This window comes from Lissotriton vulgaris, chromosome 3_1 (assembly GCF_964263255.1).
Source record: "Lissotriton vulgaris chromosome 3_1, aLisVul1.2, whole genome shotgun sequence".
Taxonomy (NCBI): Eukaryota; Metazoa; Chordata; class Amphibia; order Caudata; family Salamandridae; genus Lissotriton; species Lissotriton vulgaris.
In genome coordinates this window covers 146,119,876-146,136,632 of record NC_141689.1, presented here as the reverse complement: position 1 = coordinate 146,136,632, position 16,757 = coordinate 146,119,876, and the positions used below count along the sequence as shown (strand labels likewise).

At 48.7% G+C, this 16,757-nt stretch overlaps 1 protein-coding gene across 1 annotated transcript in view; it reads left to right on the top strand.

Annotated features, from left to right (window-relative positions):
* The window catches only part of TESK1 (testis associated actin remodelling kinase 1), a 467,562-nt gene that overhangs the window by 319,683 nt on the left and 131,122 nt on the right, over positions 1-16,757 (top strand). Inside the window, exons 4-5 of the mRNA XM_086960220.1 lie at positions 2,398-2,544; positions 6,782-6,864. Coding sequence (XP_086816346.1) covers positions 2,398-2,544; positions 6,782-6,864 — 230 coding nt within the window. The remainder of the gene's footprint in view (positions 1-2,397; positions 2,545-6,781; positions 6,865-16,757) is intronic.

Below are 16,757 nucleotides of genomic sequence, written 5' to 3'. Positions count from 1 at the left end.
ACATGATTAGGCAGGGTCTAGTTTGCGCTTGATGCTGCTTTTCATAGTTATGAACATGACTAGCCAATATCTAGCTCATGCTCGATGCTGCTTTTCATAGTTATGACCAGACTAGCACGGGTCTAGCTCAAACTCGATGCTGCTTTTCATTGTTATGAACATGACTAGCATGGGTCTAGCTCACACTCCATGCTGATTTTCATTGTTCTGAACATGAGTAAGCAGTGTCCAGCTCTCGATGCTGCTTTACATAGTTATAAACATGACTAACTGTTGGGTACTTCCTAGGAATCCCTAGGACCTGCACGTTTTGGATGACCTAAACTGAAGGTTTGGTGTCCCAACCGCTTCCGAACACCCCCACAGGATAGGTCAGCCGTTAGACCAGCTGGCCTCTATAGTGCCACTACCAACCCCGTATCTTACAGCGGTATAGGTAGTTTCTGGCAACCACTGAACATGACAACCCTGATTCTTCCAGGATCTTGGAAAACAGTACAGTACTTTTCGCTCAGTCACTCATGCTTGCTTATTCTCAGAAAATACACAAGATAGCGATTTGGGCGTTTCAATAAGTATTTATTGGTCCAGCGTCAGTTTTGTGTAAAACGTATTTGCTGTGACCATTAGGTGACAGAAGCATATGAAAGAGATTGCAAGTACCAATATAGTAAACAGTAGTTACATTTTTACCATAATGCTAATAAGCTGAACAGAAGCAGTTCAGATAAAAACAGTAGCACTTGTATATTCCTACAATGCACGCCCTAAGTAATTTGCCTAAATGTACCTAGCCTAGATCTGTATATGTAGCATGTATATGTAGCCAAGAAACCCCTAGGGATGAACCATCCCCCTCACCTGATGGTTGGTAATGAAAGTCCCTGTCTCTGCTTCAAAGATGACACCACACAAGGGATGTCAGACCGCTGCTTGTTGAAGATTCGGCATGCAGGACCCTGTGTCAGCTTGGAAGGAATTCTCCTCTGATCTGCAGGGGAAATAAAGGTCTTATATCCGCTTTGCCGTGGCAGACATTCCACCGGGGTCCAGCTGAATCTGACGGGTGCGCAGATCGGACGCCCACTGTGATGTCGGACGGCCGGGGGCTGTCCGACGCATGGAAAAGGTTAAACTAGAGTGGTCACTCCAGGGTTTCTTCTAGAATCAATATGTTTTGAAAACCATCATAAATATTTTGAAAACAATCAGAGTGTTTTTCCAAACAAATGCGATCGTGCACAGCGGGCTGTTGGCCATCGATTAAAAAAGTGGTGACCCGTATGCAGAACAATTATTCCGTGCCTGAGGACATGTTTATGTATGTAAGGTACAGGGATCATAATAGAATATTAAGAGCCTGGTGTGGAAGAGACAGGAGCAAGCTACTAGGTAAAAGGTCATCGGTTCAGAATTGTTATTGTTGTGTGGATGGGACAATGTGTGTAAAATGGGATATACATGACCGGACTAGCCTAAAGGACATGAAATAACCAATGTCTAGCTCGTACTGGTTGCTGCTTTTCATAGTTATGAATATGACTAGCCAGGATCTAGCTCCCGCTTGAAGCAACTTATCATAGCTATGAATATGACTAGCCAGGGTCCAGTTCATGTTCAATGCAGCTTTTCTTAGTTATGAACATGACTAACCAGTGCATAGCTCACACTTGATGCTGCTTTTCATAGTTATAAATATGACTAGCCAGGATCTAGCTCCCGCTCGATGCATCTTTTCATAGCTATGAGTATGACTAGCCAGGGTCCTGCTCATGCTAGATGCTTCTTTTCAGGGTTGTAACAATGCTGACCTGTCTCACCCTCTAAGCTTGTTCTCCTAGTTGTAAACCTGGTTGGCAGGTGTCTAGCACTTCCTTATGCTTGTGGTCGGCTTCGAAGACACAGATGGCCATTCTCTAGCTCACCCGTTTTGCTTGTTTTCAGAATTCTAAATCTGGATGCTCGTGCTCTGGTATCTAGCTCACTGCTTGATTCATGGTTTTAGATCTCTGATCCTTGCTGGCCAGCCTGCAGCTCAGACTCCATGCTTATTTTCAGTTATAAATATGGCTGCCCTCACGCTAGCCTTTACTTTTGACTTGATTTCAGAGCTCTGAACTTTCCTGACCAGCATGCAGCTCCTGGTCCATGCTTGCTTTCAGAGTTCTAAAAATGGTTGCCCACTGTCTAGCATCTAGCTTGCACTTGATGTTTAATTTCAGAGCCATTAATAATGCTAACCAGCCTCCAGCCTCCAGCTCTCACTCTAGGCTTGTTTTCAGAGTTCTAAATAATGCCGAGCACTCTATAGCAATTAGCTGACACTTGATGCCTAATTTCAGAGCTCTGACCATTGCTTGCCAGACTTCAGCTCACTGTTCATGCTTGTTTTCACAGTACATCAACGGAGGGAACCTGGAGCAGCTTCTAGACAGCCCAGAGCCGCTCTCATGGTCTGTGCGCATCAACCTGGCACTGGACATTGCGAAGGGTTTACGGTACCTGCACTCCAAAGGTGTCTTCCACCGGGATCTCACCTCCAAGGTAGGGTAGCGTCCTTCGCACATCACCATCTCAACTAACAGCAGACATCTGTTCAGTACTCCTCCTTTTCTGTCCCTGGGTAGACTTTTGCTGCTGTAAACTCCCCAGAAATGACACAGATATGTAAAGGTAATTACAGTGGCTTCCTCCAAAATTAAATATGACCGCCTGCAGCCACTGCATCCTGGGTCTCAAGTGTACCCAGCATACCACCTTTCCATCACTTGCATACATTCATCGTTCTTTACCCTGATCCCCTTAGCACGCAGCCACCCCTTCAACCCAGCAGAGCGCATCTCACTGCAATGCCAGCATGCATACCTGGATGAGCCCCCCTCACTAGTTTCAGCACAGTTACCTGGAAGATATCAGCTTATTGCAGTGTGAGCATGCTTACCAGGAAGAGCTCCCCTCACTGCAGTGTCTGCACGCTTACCAGGAAGAGCTCCCCTCACTGCAGTGTCAGCATGCTTACCAGGAAGAGCTCCCGTCACTGCAGTGTCAGCATGCTTACCAGGAAGAGCTCCCCTCACTGCAGTGTCTGCACGCTTACCAGGAAGAGCTCCCCTCACTGCAGTGTCAGCATGCTTACCAGGAAGAGCTCCCGTCACTGCAGTGTCAGCATGCTTACCAGGAAGAGCTCCCCTCACTGCAGTGTCTGCACGCTTACCAGGAAGAGCTCCCCTCACTGCAATGTCAGCATGCTTACTAGGAAGAGCTCCCCTCACTGCAGTGTCAGCCTGCTTACCTGAAAGATATCCCCTCATTGCGCTGCCAGCATGCTTACCAGAAAGATCTCCCCTCACTGCAGTGTCTGTATGCTTACCAGAAAGAGCTCCCCTCACTGCAGTGTCAGTATGCTTACCAGGAAGAGCTCTTCTCACTGCAGTGTCAGCCTGCTTACCTGAAAGATCTCCCCTCGTTGCGCTGCCAGCATGCTTACCAGAAAGATCTCCCCTCACTGCAGTGTCTGTATGCTTACCAGAAAGAGCTCCCCTCACTGCAGTGTCAGTATGCTTACCAGAAAGATCTCCCCTTACTGCAGTATCAGTATGCTTACCCAGAAGAGCTTCTGTCACTGCAGTGTCAGCACACTTACCAGGAAGAGCCCCCCTCACTACAGTGTTATCACGCTTACCTGAAAGAGTTACCCTCACTGTAGTGCCAACATGCTTAGCAGGAAGAGCTCCCCTCACTGCATTGTCAGCATGCTTACTTAAAAAAGCTCCCCTCACTGATGTGTCCGCACACTTACCAGGAAGAGCTCCTTTCACTACAGTGTCAGCACACTTACCAGGAAGAGCTTCCCTCACTACAGTGTACAGTGTCAGCATGCTTACCAGGAAGAGCTCCCCTCCCTGCAGTGTCAGCACACTTACCAGGAAGAGCGCCTTTCACTACAGTGTCAGTACACTTACCAGGAAGAGCTCCCCTCACTACAGTGTACAGTGTGAACACACTTACCAGGAAGAGCTCCCCTCACTACAGTGTACAGTGTCTGCATGCTTACCCGAAAGAGCTCCACTCACTGCAGTGTCAGCACGGTTACCTGGAATATCACCGCTCACTGCAGTATCCGCACTCTTACCTGGAAGAGCTCCCCTCACTGCAGTGTCACCCCGCTTACCAGGACGATCTCCCCTCACTTGCAGTATCAGCGTTCTTACCAGGAAGAGATCCCCTCACTGCAGTGTCAGCATGCTTACCATAAAGAGCTCCCCTCACTGCAGTGTCCGTATGCTTACCAGAAAGATCTCCCCTCACTGCGTTATCAGTATGCTTACCCAGAAGAGCTCCTGTCACTGCAGTGTCAGCACACTTACCAGGAAGAGGCCCCCTCACTACAGTGTTATCACGCTTACCTGAAAGAGTTACCCTCACTGCAGTGCCAACATGCTTAGCAGGAAGAGCTCCCCTCACTGCATTGTCAGCATGCTTACTTAAAAGAGCTCCCCTCACTGCTGTGTCCGCACACTTACCAGGAAGAGCTCCTTTCACTGCAGTTTCAGCTCGGTTACCTTGAATATCTCCCCTCACTGCAGTGTCCGCATGCTTACCTGTAATATCTCCCTCTCTGCATTGTGGTCACTCTTACCAGGAAGAACTCCCTTCAGTAAATTGTGGTCACGCTTACTAGGAAGAGCTCCCCTCACTGCAGTGTCAACATGCTTACCAAGAAGAGCTCACCTCACTGCATGCATGCTTACCTGGAAGAGCTCCTTTCATTACAGTGTCCGCATGCTTACCTGGAAGAGCTCCGCTCACTGCAGTGTCAGCACGCTTACTAGGAAGCTTTTCCTGGTAAGCATGCTTACCAAGAAGAGCTCCCATCACTGCATCACGCTTACTAGAAAGAGCTCCCCTCACTGCAATGCCAGCACGCTTACCAGGAAGAACTCCTCTCACCACAGTGTCAGCATGCTTGCCTGAAGGAACTCCCCATACTGCAGTATCAGCATGCTTACCTGGAAGAGCTCCTCTCACTGTCGTGTCTGCATTCTTCCCAAGAGGAGCTCCCCTCACTACAGTGTGATGTGAGCATGCTTACTTCGAAGAGCTCTCCTCACTAGTGTCAGCATGCTTACCTGGAAGAGCTCCCCTCACTGGTGTCTGCACACTTACCCAGAAGAGCTCCTCTCACTGCAGTATCAGCACTCTCACCTGGAAGAGCTCCCCTCACTGCAGTGTCAGCCTGCTTACCAGGAAGAGATCCCCTCACTGCAGTGTCAGCACGCTTACCTGGAAGACCTCTCCTCACTGTAGTGTTGGCACGCTTACTAGGAAGAGCTCCTCTCACTGCAGTGTCAGTATGCTTACCAAGAAGAGCTCCCCTCACTGCATGCACGCTTACCAAGAAGAGCTTCCCTCACTGCAGGGTCAGCATGCTCACCTGGAAGAGCTCCCCTCACTACAGTGTCAGCATGCTTGCTGGGAAGAGCTCCCCATACAGCAGCGTCCGCATTCTTCGCAAGAGTAGCTCCCCTCACTACAGTGTGGACATGCTTACCTCAAAGAGCCCCCTCACTTCAGTATCAGTATGCTTACAAAGAATAGCTCCCCTTACTGCATGCATGCTTCCCTAGAAGAGCTCCCCTTACTGCATGCACGCTTCCCTAGAAGAGCTCCCCTCACTACATGTACGCGTACCAAGTTCCCGTTACTGCAGTGTCAGGCTACTTACTTTGAAGAGCTCACGTCACCTGGTAGATCTCCCCTCAGTGCAGTATCAGCATGCTTACCAGGAAGAGCTCCCCTCACTGATGCCAGCACCCTTGCCTGGAAGAGCACCCCTCACTGATGTCAGCACACTCACCTGGAAGAGCACCCCTCACTGGTGTCAGCACACTCACCTGGAAGAGCACCCCTCACTGGTGTCAGCACATTCACCTGGAAGAGCTCCCCTCACTGGTGTCAGCACACTTACCTGGAAGAGCTCCCCTCACTTCTGTCTGCCCACTTACCAGGAAGAGCTCCCCTCAGTGCATGCAAGCTTACCAGGATGAGCTCCCCCAACTGCAGTGCCAGCACGCTAACCAGGAAGAGCTCCCCAACTAGACTCTCCGCGGATAGTGTAAGTCAGAGGTGCGGGGAGCTGAATGTTAGTTAGCGTAGGGTGGAACAGTGAAAAGACTCACACATGGACCCATTGTGGGTTAGGTATAACGAGCCCTGTGTTTACCTTCAGGGTTTGTACCCCTAAGTGGACGCCCTAGTGCTGCTAGTGAAGCCTCAGTGGAAAGGTGAACCCAAGAACCCTTACTGATCCACTGCAAGGGTGTTCCCAAGATCCCCTACTGATCCACTGTGATTGTGGTCCCAAGATCCCCACTGATCCACTGTGATGGTGGTCTCAAGATCCCCCACTGATCCACTGTGATGGTGGTCCCAAGATCCCCCACTGATCCACTGCGATGGTGGTCTCAAGATCCCCCACTAATCCACTGTGATGGTGGTCTCAAGATCCCCCACTAATCCACTGTGATGGTGGTCTCAAGATCCCCCACTGATCCACTGTGATGGTGGTCTCTAGATCCCCCACTGATCCACTGCGATGGTGGTCTCAAGATCCCCCACTGATCCACTGCGATGGTGGTCTCAAGATCCCCCACTGATCCACTGTGATGGTGGTCTCAAGATCCCCCACTGATCCACTGCGATGGTGGTCCCAGGATCCCTTACTGATCTACTGCGATGGTGGTCCCATACTGATCCACTGCGATGGCCTCTCTTTTTGCAGAACTGTTTGGTGAAGTGCGAGGAGGACGGCTACACGGCGGTGGTGGGAGACTTCGGACTGGCAGAAAAGATCCCAGATTACAGGTGAGAGTGAGAGCCCCGAGTGCTCGGCCGCTGACTTGAGACCCCCCCAGTCCACAAGTGATGAACGTGCTGCGCCGTCCTGGGCCTCCCAAGACCCCACTGTGTGCAGATTAAAAACGTGCATGGCTGATTGGTGTGGTATGTTCCATGCCTTATATGTTAATCTAATACCTGCCCTGTCTGTGCAGTAGGGTGGACATTATAAGCGAGAGCTGCCTGATGGATCTGGGTTCTGCTGTGACTGCTCATGGGTGGAGTTTCAGGGTCCTGTAAGCAGTTAATAGTTCTAGAGGTACAGACACACATCTCTCTTGCTCTGTTACTGTGTTCAATCTGAGTCAAAACAATGGGTTGGATATTTTTATTGGCCTCAAAGATGTGCCCGACTCCCTTCCTCGCTGGTCATTGGAAAGATGCATTTGGAGGTACTTTCCTGAAGAGCATTGCTTCTGTAATAATCTTTCTGGGCTGGTGGGGGAATCAAACCTCTCGCTATCGAATTATAAGGCTCTATATCCTATTTCTCTTTTTCTGTAGCGGTCGAATGGTGCCTAGAGTGCGCCTGGTGCTGCACCTCTAGAAGCATCTTTTGACAAAGCAAGTGATCTATCTTGTTTGCTGTGGACTTGGACCCGTTTTGCTACTCCATTAACTAACAATGGCCTTAGACAGGATCATTTGGAGGTTTGCCTCTCCTTGGGGGGTGTTTTGGTGTGAATCCTCATTCATGATTATTATTTTTCATGCTAAGGGGACATTGATCCATTTTTAGAAGTACAGTACCTGGGTATGTCATGCTGCTGGCATCACCACACATGCACCAGTTCTTCCTTTCCATAGGAGACCCTCATTGCCTGTTTTTCTTAGGTGATACCTCATCTTAAACCTCTGATATAAGTTCTCATACGTTTCTCATTGATACCTTCAGTAGTGTTCTTACTGCGATTGTTGAAGGACTCTTCTACCCTTGGTACAGTATGTGAGCTCACAAAGGATGGGTTTAAGGTGCTTGTTTTCAGAAGTAAGCCCTGCATATCTGTCATTGTCTGTAGTATCTACTCCTTGTCCCAATTGATTTGAACTGAGCCCATAATGGAGACCCAGAGCCTCCACCGACTTATGACTTCAGCAGTAACCACCTTGTGGCTGAGGGAGGTAAGCTGAATTGAGTAGGTGATCCCCGGCCAGCAGGAGGTAGCGCTACAGTCGAGCACTAGAGTAGTACCTACAACGAGAACCTTGTGACGTCAGTTCAACTTCTTCTGTGGAAGGATTGGCACCAGCAGGGCAATTCGCAGTAACCACCTTTAAGTTGCTTGTCCTTCAGATTCAAAGCAGGCCCATCTCTTCTCGAGGGGTGGCAAGTGCCTGGTGGTCCACCTCACCGGCTGGCTGACAGCACAGTACCATGAAGAGGCGTGCTCTAGCTATGGTCCGGTAGAAGCCTAGAAAGTACCATGAAGAGGCGTGCTCTAGCTATGGTCCGGTAGAAGCCTAGAAAGTATCATGAAGAGGCGCGCTCTAGCTATGGTCCGGGAGAAGCTTAGAAAGTACCATGAAGAGGCGTGCTTTAGCTATGGTCCAGTAGAAGCTTAGAAAGTACCATGAAGAAGCGTGCTCTAGCGATTGTCCGGTAGAAGCTTAGAAAGTACCATGAAGAGGCGTGCTCTAGCTATGGTCCGGTAGAAGCCTAGAAAGTACCATGAAGAGGCGCGCTCTAGCTATGGTCCAATAGAAGCTTAGAAAGAACCTTGAAAAGGCGTGCTCCAGCTATGGTCTGGTAGAAGTTTAGAAAGTACCATGAAGAGGCGTGCTCTAGCTATGGTCTGGTAGAAGCTTAGAAAGTACCATGAAGAGGCGTGCTCCAACTATGCTCCGGTAGAAGCTTAGAAAGTACCATGAAGAGGCGTGCTCTAGCTATGGTCCGGTAGAAGCTTAGAAAGAACCTTGAAAAGGCATGCTCCAGCTATGGTCTGGTAGAAGCTTAGAAAGTACCATGAAGAGGCGTGCTCTAACTATGCTCCGGGAGAAGCTTAGAAAGTACCATGAAGAGGCGTGCTTTAGCTATGGTCCAGTAGAAGCTTAGAAAGTACCATGAAGAAGCGTGCTCTAGCTATGGTCCGGTAGAAGCTTGGAAAGTACCATGAAGAGGCGTGCTCTAGCTATGGTCCGGTAGAAGCCTAGAAAGTACCATGAAGAGGCGCGCTCTAGCTATGGTCCAATAGAAACCTAGAAAGAACCTTGAAAAGGCGTGCTCCAGCTATGGTCTGGTAGAAGCTTAGAAAGTACCATGAAGAGGCGTGCTCTAACTATGCTCCGGTAGAAGCTTAGAAAGTACCATGAAGAGGCGTGCTCTAGCTATGGTCCAATAGAAGCTTAGAAAGAACCTTGAAACGGCATGCTCCAGCTATGGTCTGGTAGAAGCTTAGAAAGTACCATGAAGAGGCGTGCTCTAACTATGCTCCGGTAGAAGCTTAGAAAGTACCATGAAGAGGTGGGTTCTAGCTATGGTCCGGTAGAAGCTTATAATGGACCATGGTGAGACGTGCTCTAGCTATGCAGGTTAGAAAGTACCATGAAGAGGCGCGCTCTAGCTATGCTTCAGTAGAAGCCTAGAATGTACCATGAAGAGGCGTGCTCTAGCTATGGTCTGGTAGAAGCTTAGAAAGTACCATGAAGAGGCGTGCTCTAGCTATGGTCCGGTAGAGGCTTAGAAAGTACCATGAAGAGGTGTGCTTTAGCTATGGTCCAGTAGAAGCTTAGAAAGTACCATGAAGAAGCGTGCTCTAGCTATGGTCCGGTAGAAGCTTAGAAAGTACCATGAAGAGGCGTGCTCTAGCTATGGTCCGGTAGAAGCTTAGAAAGTACCATGAAGAGGCGTGCTCTAGCTATGGTCGGGTAGAAGCTTAGAAAGTACCATGAAGAGGCGTGCTCTAGCTATGGTCTGGTAGAAGCTTAGAAAGTACCATGAAGAGGCGTGCTATAGCTTTGGTCTGGTAGAAGCTTAGAAAGTACCATGAAGAGGTGTGCTCTAACTATGCTCGCTCCGGTAGAGGCTTAGAAAGTATCATGAAGAGGCGTGCTCTAGCTATGGTCCAATAGAAGCTTAGAAAGAACCTTGAAAAGGCGTGCTCCAGCTATGGTCTGGTAGAAGCTTAGAAAGTACCATGAAGAGGCGTACTCTAACTATGCTCCGGTAGAAGCTTAGAAAGTACCATGAGGAGGCGTGCTCTAGCTATGGTCCGGTAGAAGCTTATAAAGGACCATGGTGAGACGTGCTCTAGCTATGCAGCTTAGAAAGTACCATGAAGAGGCGTGCTCTAGCTATGGTCTGTTAAAAGCTTAGAAAGTACCATGAAGAGGCATGCTCTAGCTATGCTCTGGTAGAAGCTTCGAAATTACCATGAAGAGGCGCGCTCTAGCTATGCTTCAGTGGAAGCCTAGAAAGTACCATGAAGAGGCGAGCTCTAGCTATGGTCCGGGAGAAGCTTACAAAGGACCATGGTGAGACGTGCTCTATCTATGCAGTTTAGAAATTACCATGAAGAGGCGTGCTCTAGCTATGCTTCGCTAGAAGCTTAGAAATTACCATGAAGAGGCGTGCTCTAGCTATAGTCAGGTAGAAGCTTAGAAAGTACAGTGAAGAGGCGTGCTCTAGCTATGCTCCAGTAGAAGCTTAGAAAGTACCATGCTTCGGTAGAAGCTTAGAAAGTACCACGAAGAGGCGTGCTCTAGCTATGCTCCGGTAGAAGCTTAGAAAGTACAGTGAAGAGGTGTGCTCTAGCTATGCTCCGGTAGAAACTTAGAAAGTACCATGAAGAGGCGTGCTCTAGCTATGCTCCGGTAGAAGCGTAGAAATTACCATGAAGAGGCGTGCTCTAGCTATGGTCGGGTAGAAGCTTAGAAAGTACTATGAGGAGGCGTGCGCTAGCTATAGTCCGGTAGAAGCTTAGAAAGTACCATGTGGAGGCGTGCTCTAGCTATGCTCCGGTAGAAGCTTAGAAAGTACCATGAAGAGGCGTGCTCTAGCTATGCTCCGGTAGAGGCGTAGAAATTACCATGAAGAGGCGTGCTCTAGCTATGGTCGGGTAGAAGCTTAGAAAGTACTATGAGGAGGCGTGCGCTACCTATAGTCCGGTAGAAGCTTAGAAAGTACCATGTGGAGGCGTGCTCTAGCTATGCTCCGGTAGAAGCTTAGAAAGTACCATGAAGAGGCGTGCTCTAGCTATGCTCCGGTAGAAGCGTAGAAATTACCATGAAGAGGCGTGCTCTAGCTATGGTCGGGTAGAAGCTTAAAAAGTGCTATGAGGAGGTGTGCTCTAACTATGCTCCGGTAGAAGCGTAGAAATTTCCATGAAGAGGCGTGCTCTAGCGAAGGTCAGGTAGAAGCTTAGAAAGTACAGTGAAGAGGGGTGCTCTAGCTATGCTCCGGTAGAAGCTTAGAAAGTACCATGAAGAGGCGTGCTCTAGCTATGCTCCGGTAGAAGCGTAGAAATTACCATGAAGAGGGGTGCTCTAGCTATGGTCGGGTAGAAGCTTAGAAATTACCATGAAGAGGGGTGCTCTAGCTATGGTCGGGTAGATGCTTAGAAAGTACCATGAAGAGGCGTGCTCTAGCTATGCTCCGGTAGAAGCTTCGAAAGTACCATGAAGAGGCGTGCTCTAGCTATGGTCGGGTAGAAGCTTAGAAAGTACCATGAAGAGGCGTGCTCTAGCTATGGTCGGGTAGAAGCTTATAAAGTACCATGAAGAGGCGTGCTCTAGCTATGGTCGGGTAGAAGCTTAGAATGTACCATGAAGAGGCGTGCTCTAGCTATGCTCCGGTAGAAGCGTAGAAATTACCATGAAGAGGCGTGCTCTAGCTATGCTCCGGTAGAAGCTTAGAAAGTACCATGAAGAGGCGTGCTCTAGCTATGGTCGGGTAGAAGCTTAGAAAGTACCATGAAGAGGCGTGCTCTAGCTATGGTCGGGTAGAAGCTTAGAAAGTACCATGAAGAGGCGTGCTCTAGCTATGGTCGGGTAGAAGCTTAGAAAGTACCATGAAGAGGCGTGCTCTAGCTATGCTCCGGTAGAAGCGTAGAAATTACCATGAAGAGGCGTGCTCTAGCTATGCTCCGGTAGAAGCCTAGAAAGTACCATGAAGAGGCGTGCTCTAGCTATGGTCGGGTAGAAGCTTAGAAAGTACTATGAGGAGGCGTGCTCTAACTATGCTCCGGTAGAAGCGTAGAAATAACCATGAAGAGGCGTGCTCTAGCGAAGGTCAGGTAGAAGCTTAGAAAGGGCGACATGTCTCCTGCACGTCCTCTCATTCCGGCTCCGCAACACTAATTAAGGGAGTCAACATGGGGCAGCATGATCAGACCCCTCTGTGTTGCACAGCTCTTAATACTAGAGTAAGGCATTTTGGGCGGAAGACAGTCCTTCAATTCAGAACCAGAGTTTGTGCTTAAATGTGAAGAAAATAAACATGGAAGTGCTTAAGGCCATTTTTGTTTCATTTAGGAATTTAGCAAATTTTTGTAACTTTTTTATGTTAAGCTGTACGAAATGCATAACATTTTTCCTTATAACATAGCCACGTTGACGGTACTTTGAATTTGTTTGTCCTCAAATAAAAAATGACAGGACTAATTCGCAAAACAAGCTGAGAATGTATTTTCACAATTTATACTTCTTTAATAGGCGTCTATTTATCTTTGTTTAATGTTGAAGCAAGCGTGCTGTTGGTTAATGCAAAACCTGTGAAAAGATTAAATATATTTAGAAAGTTGTACACATTTTTATTCACTCTGCACAGTCCTGAGTAACTCACATTTGTTTGCTTTCTATTTGTTGGCTTAATATTTTTTAGGCTGTCCATCATATCTTTGCCACTCTTGTGGACTATAGCCAGATTACTATTACTCCTTGTATTCTTCCGCAAGTACACTCTTTCTGTAAACAACTGTTTACATTTTGTTCTTATCTTGTTACATTTGCTATGTATAGCGCAAAAAGAAGGACCCCTTGTAACTAATGAATGTTCCTAGGACAGGGAAAATGCAATTGGCAATACAGAATCACTAGAAAACACATAGGTCAAAGAACAGTGAGAACAGACCTAAATTAGAAAACTGATGGAAAAACAACTTAAGGTACCAAGCACAGGATCGTGTAGGGCGAATCAACAATTCTATAAACGGTCCCTTAAAATTTGAACATTGACTGGCGTATAATGTAAATGCCTGCCAAGAATCAGGCCTCTGTAACTCGTCGAAGGCAAGTTAATAATAAAGTGAGAGGCAGTCGTTAAGCCTTGCATAGGTGTGGTCGGTGGTAGAAATCGTAGGGCCAAGACGGATACTTAATTATTCGAGTAACAAATGAAGGGTATTTCGGAAGACTTGTGTGTACTGTCTGTATATTTTGTGATATCTACTGCATTGTGATGAATATTTTCATGCACATCAGGTGTTGTCTAGACTCTTAAAACAACATTGAGATCTAGAAAATCACTAACAGGCATCCAATCCGAGAAGCCGTTGGTATATTGATTTGCCATTGTTCTAAATGTCTGACTCACTGTTTGATGAAGTCTAGCCACCTTTTTAAATATTTTGTAATATTAAAAGGATATATTTTTATAACTGGTTTGTACATTAAGTTGTTTTTCCATTAAGTTGTTTTTCCATCAGTTTTCTAATTTAGGTCTGTTCTCACTGTTCTTTGACCTATGTTGCCTAGTGATTCAGTACTGCCAATTAAATTTGCTATGAATTCAGAGACATATACCAAATGTCAGGCTCTGTCATCCGAAGGAGTTTGGTGTTTACTTTTCTTTTGCTGACTTCAAGTGAGAGGATTTATGTGACAATCTTGCTGGATACTAGGGACAAGAAAGAAAAAGTTTTTTTCCTAGCACACAACAAAATTTAAATGTCTATAAATTAACCATGCTAATATTTCAGAATATATCCGGATTAGGAAAGCACAAATTATGCAAATTTTTTAAACATTCTGAAGTGTGGTGGAACTAAATATTTGAGTTCGAGGCATGTGGGCTGCTGAATTCATATCTGTGCATAGATCGCCGCCTAGTGTTGGGTCCGGATGATTGCACATTGTTGTCCTGGAAGAGTCTTCGAAGTATCACGAGATAGGTGGCTCCTCCCCTGGACTGTAGTGCGCATGGGCATCGCCTCCATCCCCAGATTGTTTTTTTCCGCCATTGGGTTCGGATGTGTTTCGGTTCCCTCTGTCGGAACCGATAGTTGTTCTACTTCTACTCGAGACCAAAAGGTCTTTAGGCTGAGCGTCGGTATAGTTGCGTACGGGTTTCTTGTCTGACTCTCAGCTCTGATCTCTTGCTGCCCTTCCACGTGCTTTCGGCGCGGACGGGCCTACACTACACTTCTGCTATGGAGCGAACACCGTTTAAGAAGTGCCCGGTGTGTAACTCCAAATATTCACACCTCGACGTGCACCCTGTGTGCAATACATGCTTGTCACCGGATCACGACGAAGACAGCTGCATGGCGTGTTCGAAATTCCGGTGCAAGAAGACTCTGAAGATTCGCCGGGCCAATAGGCTCCAGGCTATGTTATCGGCTACTGCGGCGCCCCCACCAGACGACATATTCCAGGAATCTGTTGAAGGCGAAGACGATGTGCAAGGTTCGGACTCTAGTCCCGCGTCCGAGGAGGAGACCTACGACGTGGGTGAGGAGAACTTTGACTAAGTCGCCGACGAGGTAGGGGACGGCGATCTGGCTTTTGCCACTGTGGGGGATAGCTCGGAGGAGGAGCATCCCCAATCAGACTCAGGGGTTATTCCCCTTCATACGGCCCAGGTCGAGGGATCGCCTTCGGGCCTTACCCAAGATCTACTTATGAGTCCTACGTCCCCGCCTCCGGGCCCGGTCACGGACATTTATGAGAAGCCACTAACGTTGAAGAAAACGAAAGTGAAGCCGTCTGGCCACGCACCCTGGGATGCGAAACCGAAAGTGAAAGTTACGCTGGTGCAGAAGGTTCTGGAGGCGTCAACTTCCAAGAAATTCAAGATGGCCGACTTGAAGAGCCACGCCAAGATGGCCGACCCGAAACACTCGGGGTCGGCGCCGAAGGCGAAGTCGTCCGACGCGGCTGCGTCGGCTCCGAAAGGGGTCGTGGACCCGAAGATGGCTCCAAAGAAGCGTCAGGGCGACGACGCGCATAGGCATGGGGCGTCGGACTCGAAGAAAGTGCCTGCAGGCGATCAGGCTCTCGATGCCGAGAGGTCGCTCGAGCCGGTCAAGCCCTCTCCGGCCTTGACGAAGAAGGTAGCGGAATCCCTGCAGCGGATACGGAAGGACAGTGTGGTTCCCGCTCAGGACACTGTAACGCCTAAGCTCACGCCTAAGCCTGCGAAGGAGCAAATGCCTATCCGTTTTACCCTACCACCCAAGTTGGCGCCCAAGGCCTTCGCGCCGAAACAGGGCGGAACCTCGAAGGAGGTATTGACACCGAAAGCTGCCTTGGTGGTGTCGAAGCTTCGGCTCCAGCCGCTTGCTGAAGAGGAACGTCGTGAGGTAACCATCGACGCCAACACCGGGAAACTGTCTCTCCTTAAGAGGAAAATCACTACGGAGCCGGCGTTGGAACATTTTAAGATCCCTCTCAAAAACAAAAGAGACTCTGCGGACTCTTCGGCTCTGGTGGAACCTGTGTCCCCACAAGCCCTAGGACACTCGCCGACGCATTCCGCCGCAGGCGATGTGGACGAGGAAGACGCTGAGTACAACTATCCGGCGTACTCGGATCCGGAGGAGGAGCACGAACCTTGGTCCGCCGGAGGCGACCCAGAGGACCCTCAGTCGGGCCAAGACGCGCAACTTTTTGCGGCCAAAACGTCCCCGACGGAGGACTCGGCGGCCTTTAACGCTCTGATCGAGAGAGCTGCGGCTAACCACGACGTCGAGCTGCACTCGGACCCCGTGGATGTGGACTTCTTATTTGACACTTTCTCAGTAGCTGAAAAGTCAGTCAAAACGCTGCCGATGCTTAAAGGGGTGCTTAAACATGCAACGGAGGTCTTCAAGGAGCCCACCCGGGCGCGTGTGGTCAACCCTCGCATCGACAGGAAATATAAGGCAGCGCCCTCGGATCCAACATATATCAAGGGACACTTGCCATTGGACTCATTGGTTGTTTCCAACGCTCGGAAGAGGGCGAACTCACAAACTACTGGTGACGCTTCTCCCCCAGACAAAGAGTCCAAGATCTTTGAGGCCTCAGGCAAACGGATTGCTGCACAGGCAGCTAATATCTGGAGAATATCTAACACACAAGCCCTACTTGCACGCTATGATAGGGCTCATTATGACACCTTAGAGGCAATACTGCAACACTTACCTGACCAGTACAAGGAGGCAGGAGAAATGCTGATTCAGGAAGGAAAGCTCATTACAAATGCATCCATAAAATGTGCACTGGATGTGGCAGAAACGGCCTCCAGGGCGATCAATACCAGTGTGTTGCTTAGACGGCATGCCTGGCTTAGAATTTCAGGGTTCAAACCCGACATCCAAACTACAATACTGAATCAATAAATCCTGACCACCTGTTTGGCCCTGAGGTGGATGCGACACTGGAAAAAATGAAAAAAGATACGGAAACTGCCAAGTCTATGGGGGCCCTACAAAGTCAGCAGTTTCGGGGTGGTTCCTTTCGCCGCTCCACCTCCAGAGGCACCTCAAGGGGTCAGGCATCGCAGTCCACCCAGTATTACAAAAGTAACGCCCAAACCTCGTACAACAACAAGGGTAGAGGTGGTTACAGAGGCAATAACGTCAAGGGCAGGGGACGTGGAAACAACAGCTCCAGGTCCGCCACCGACAACAAGCAGTGACGCCTTGTCACTGCTCCCCGACCAT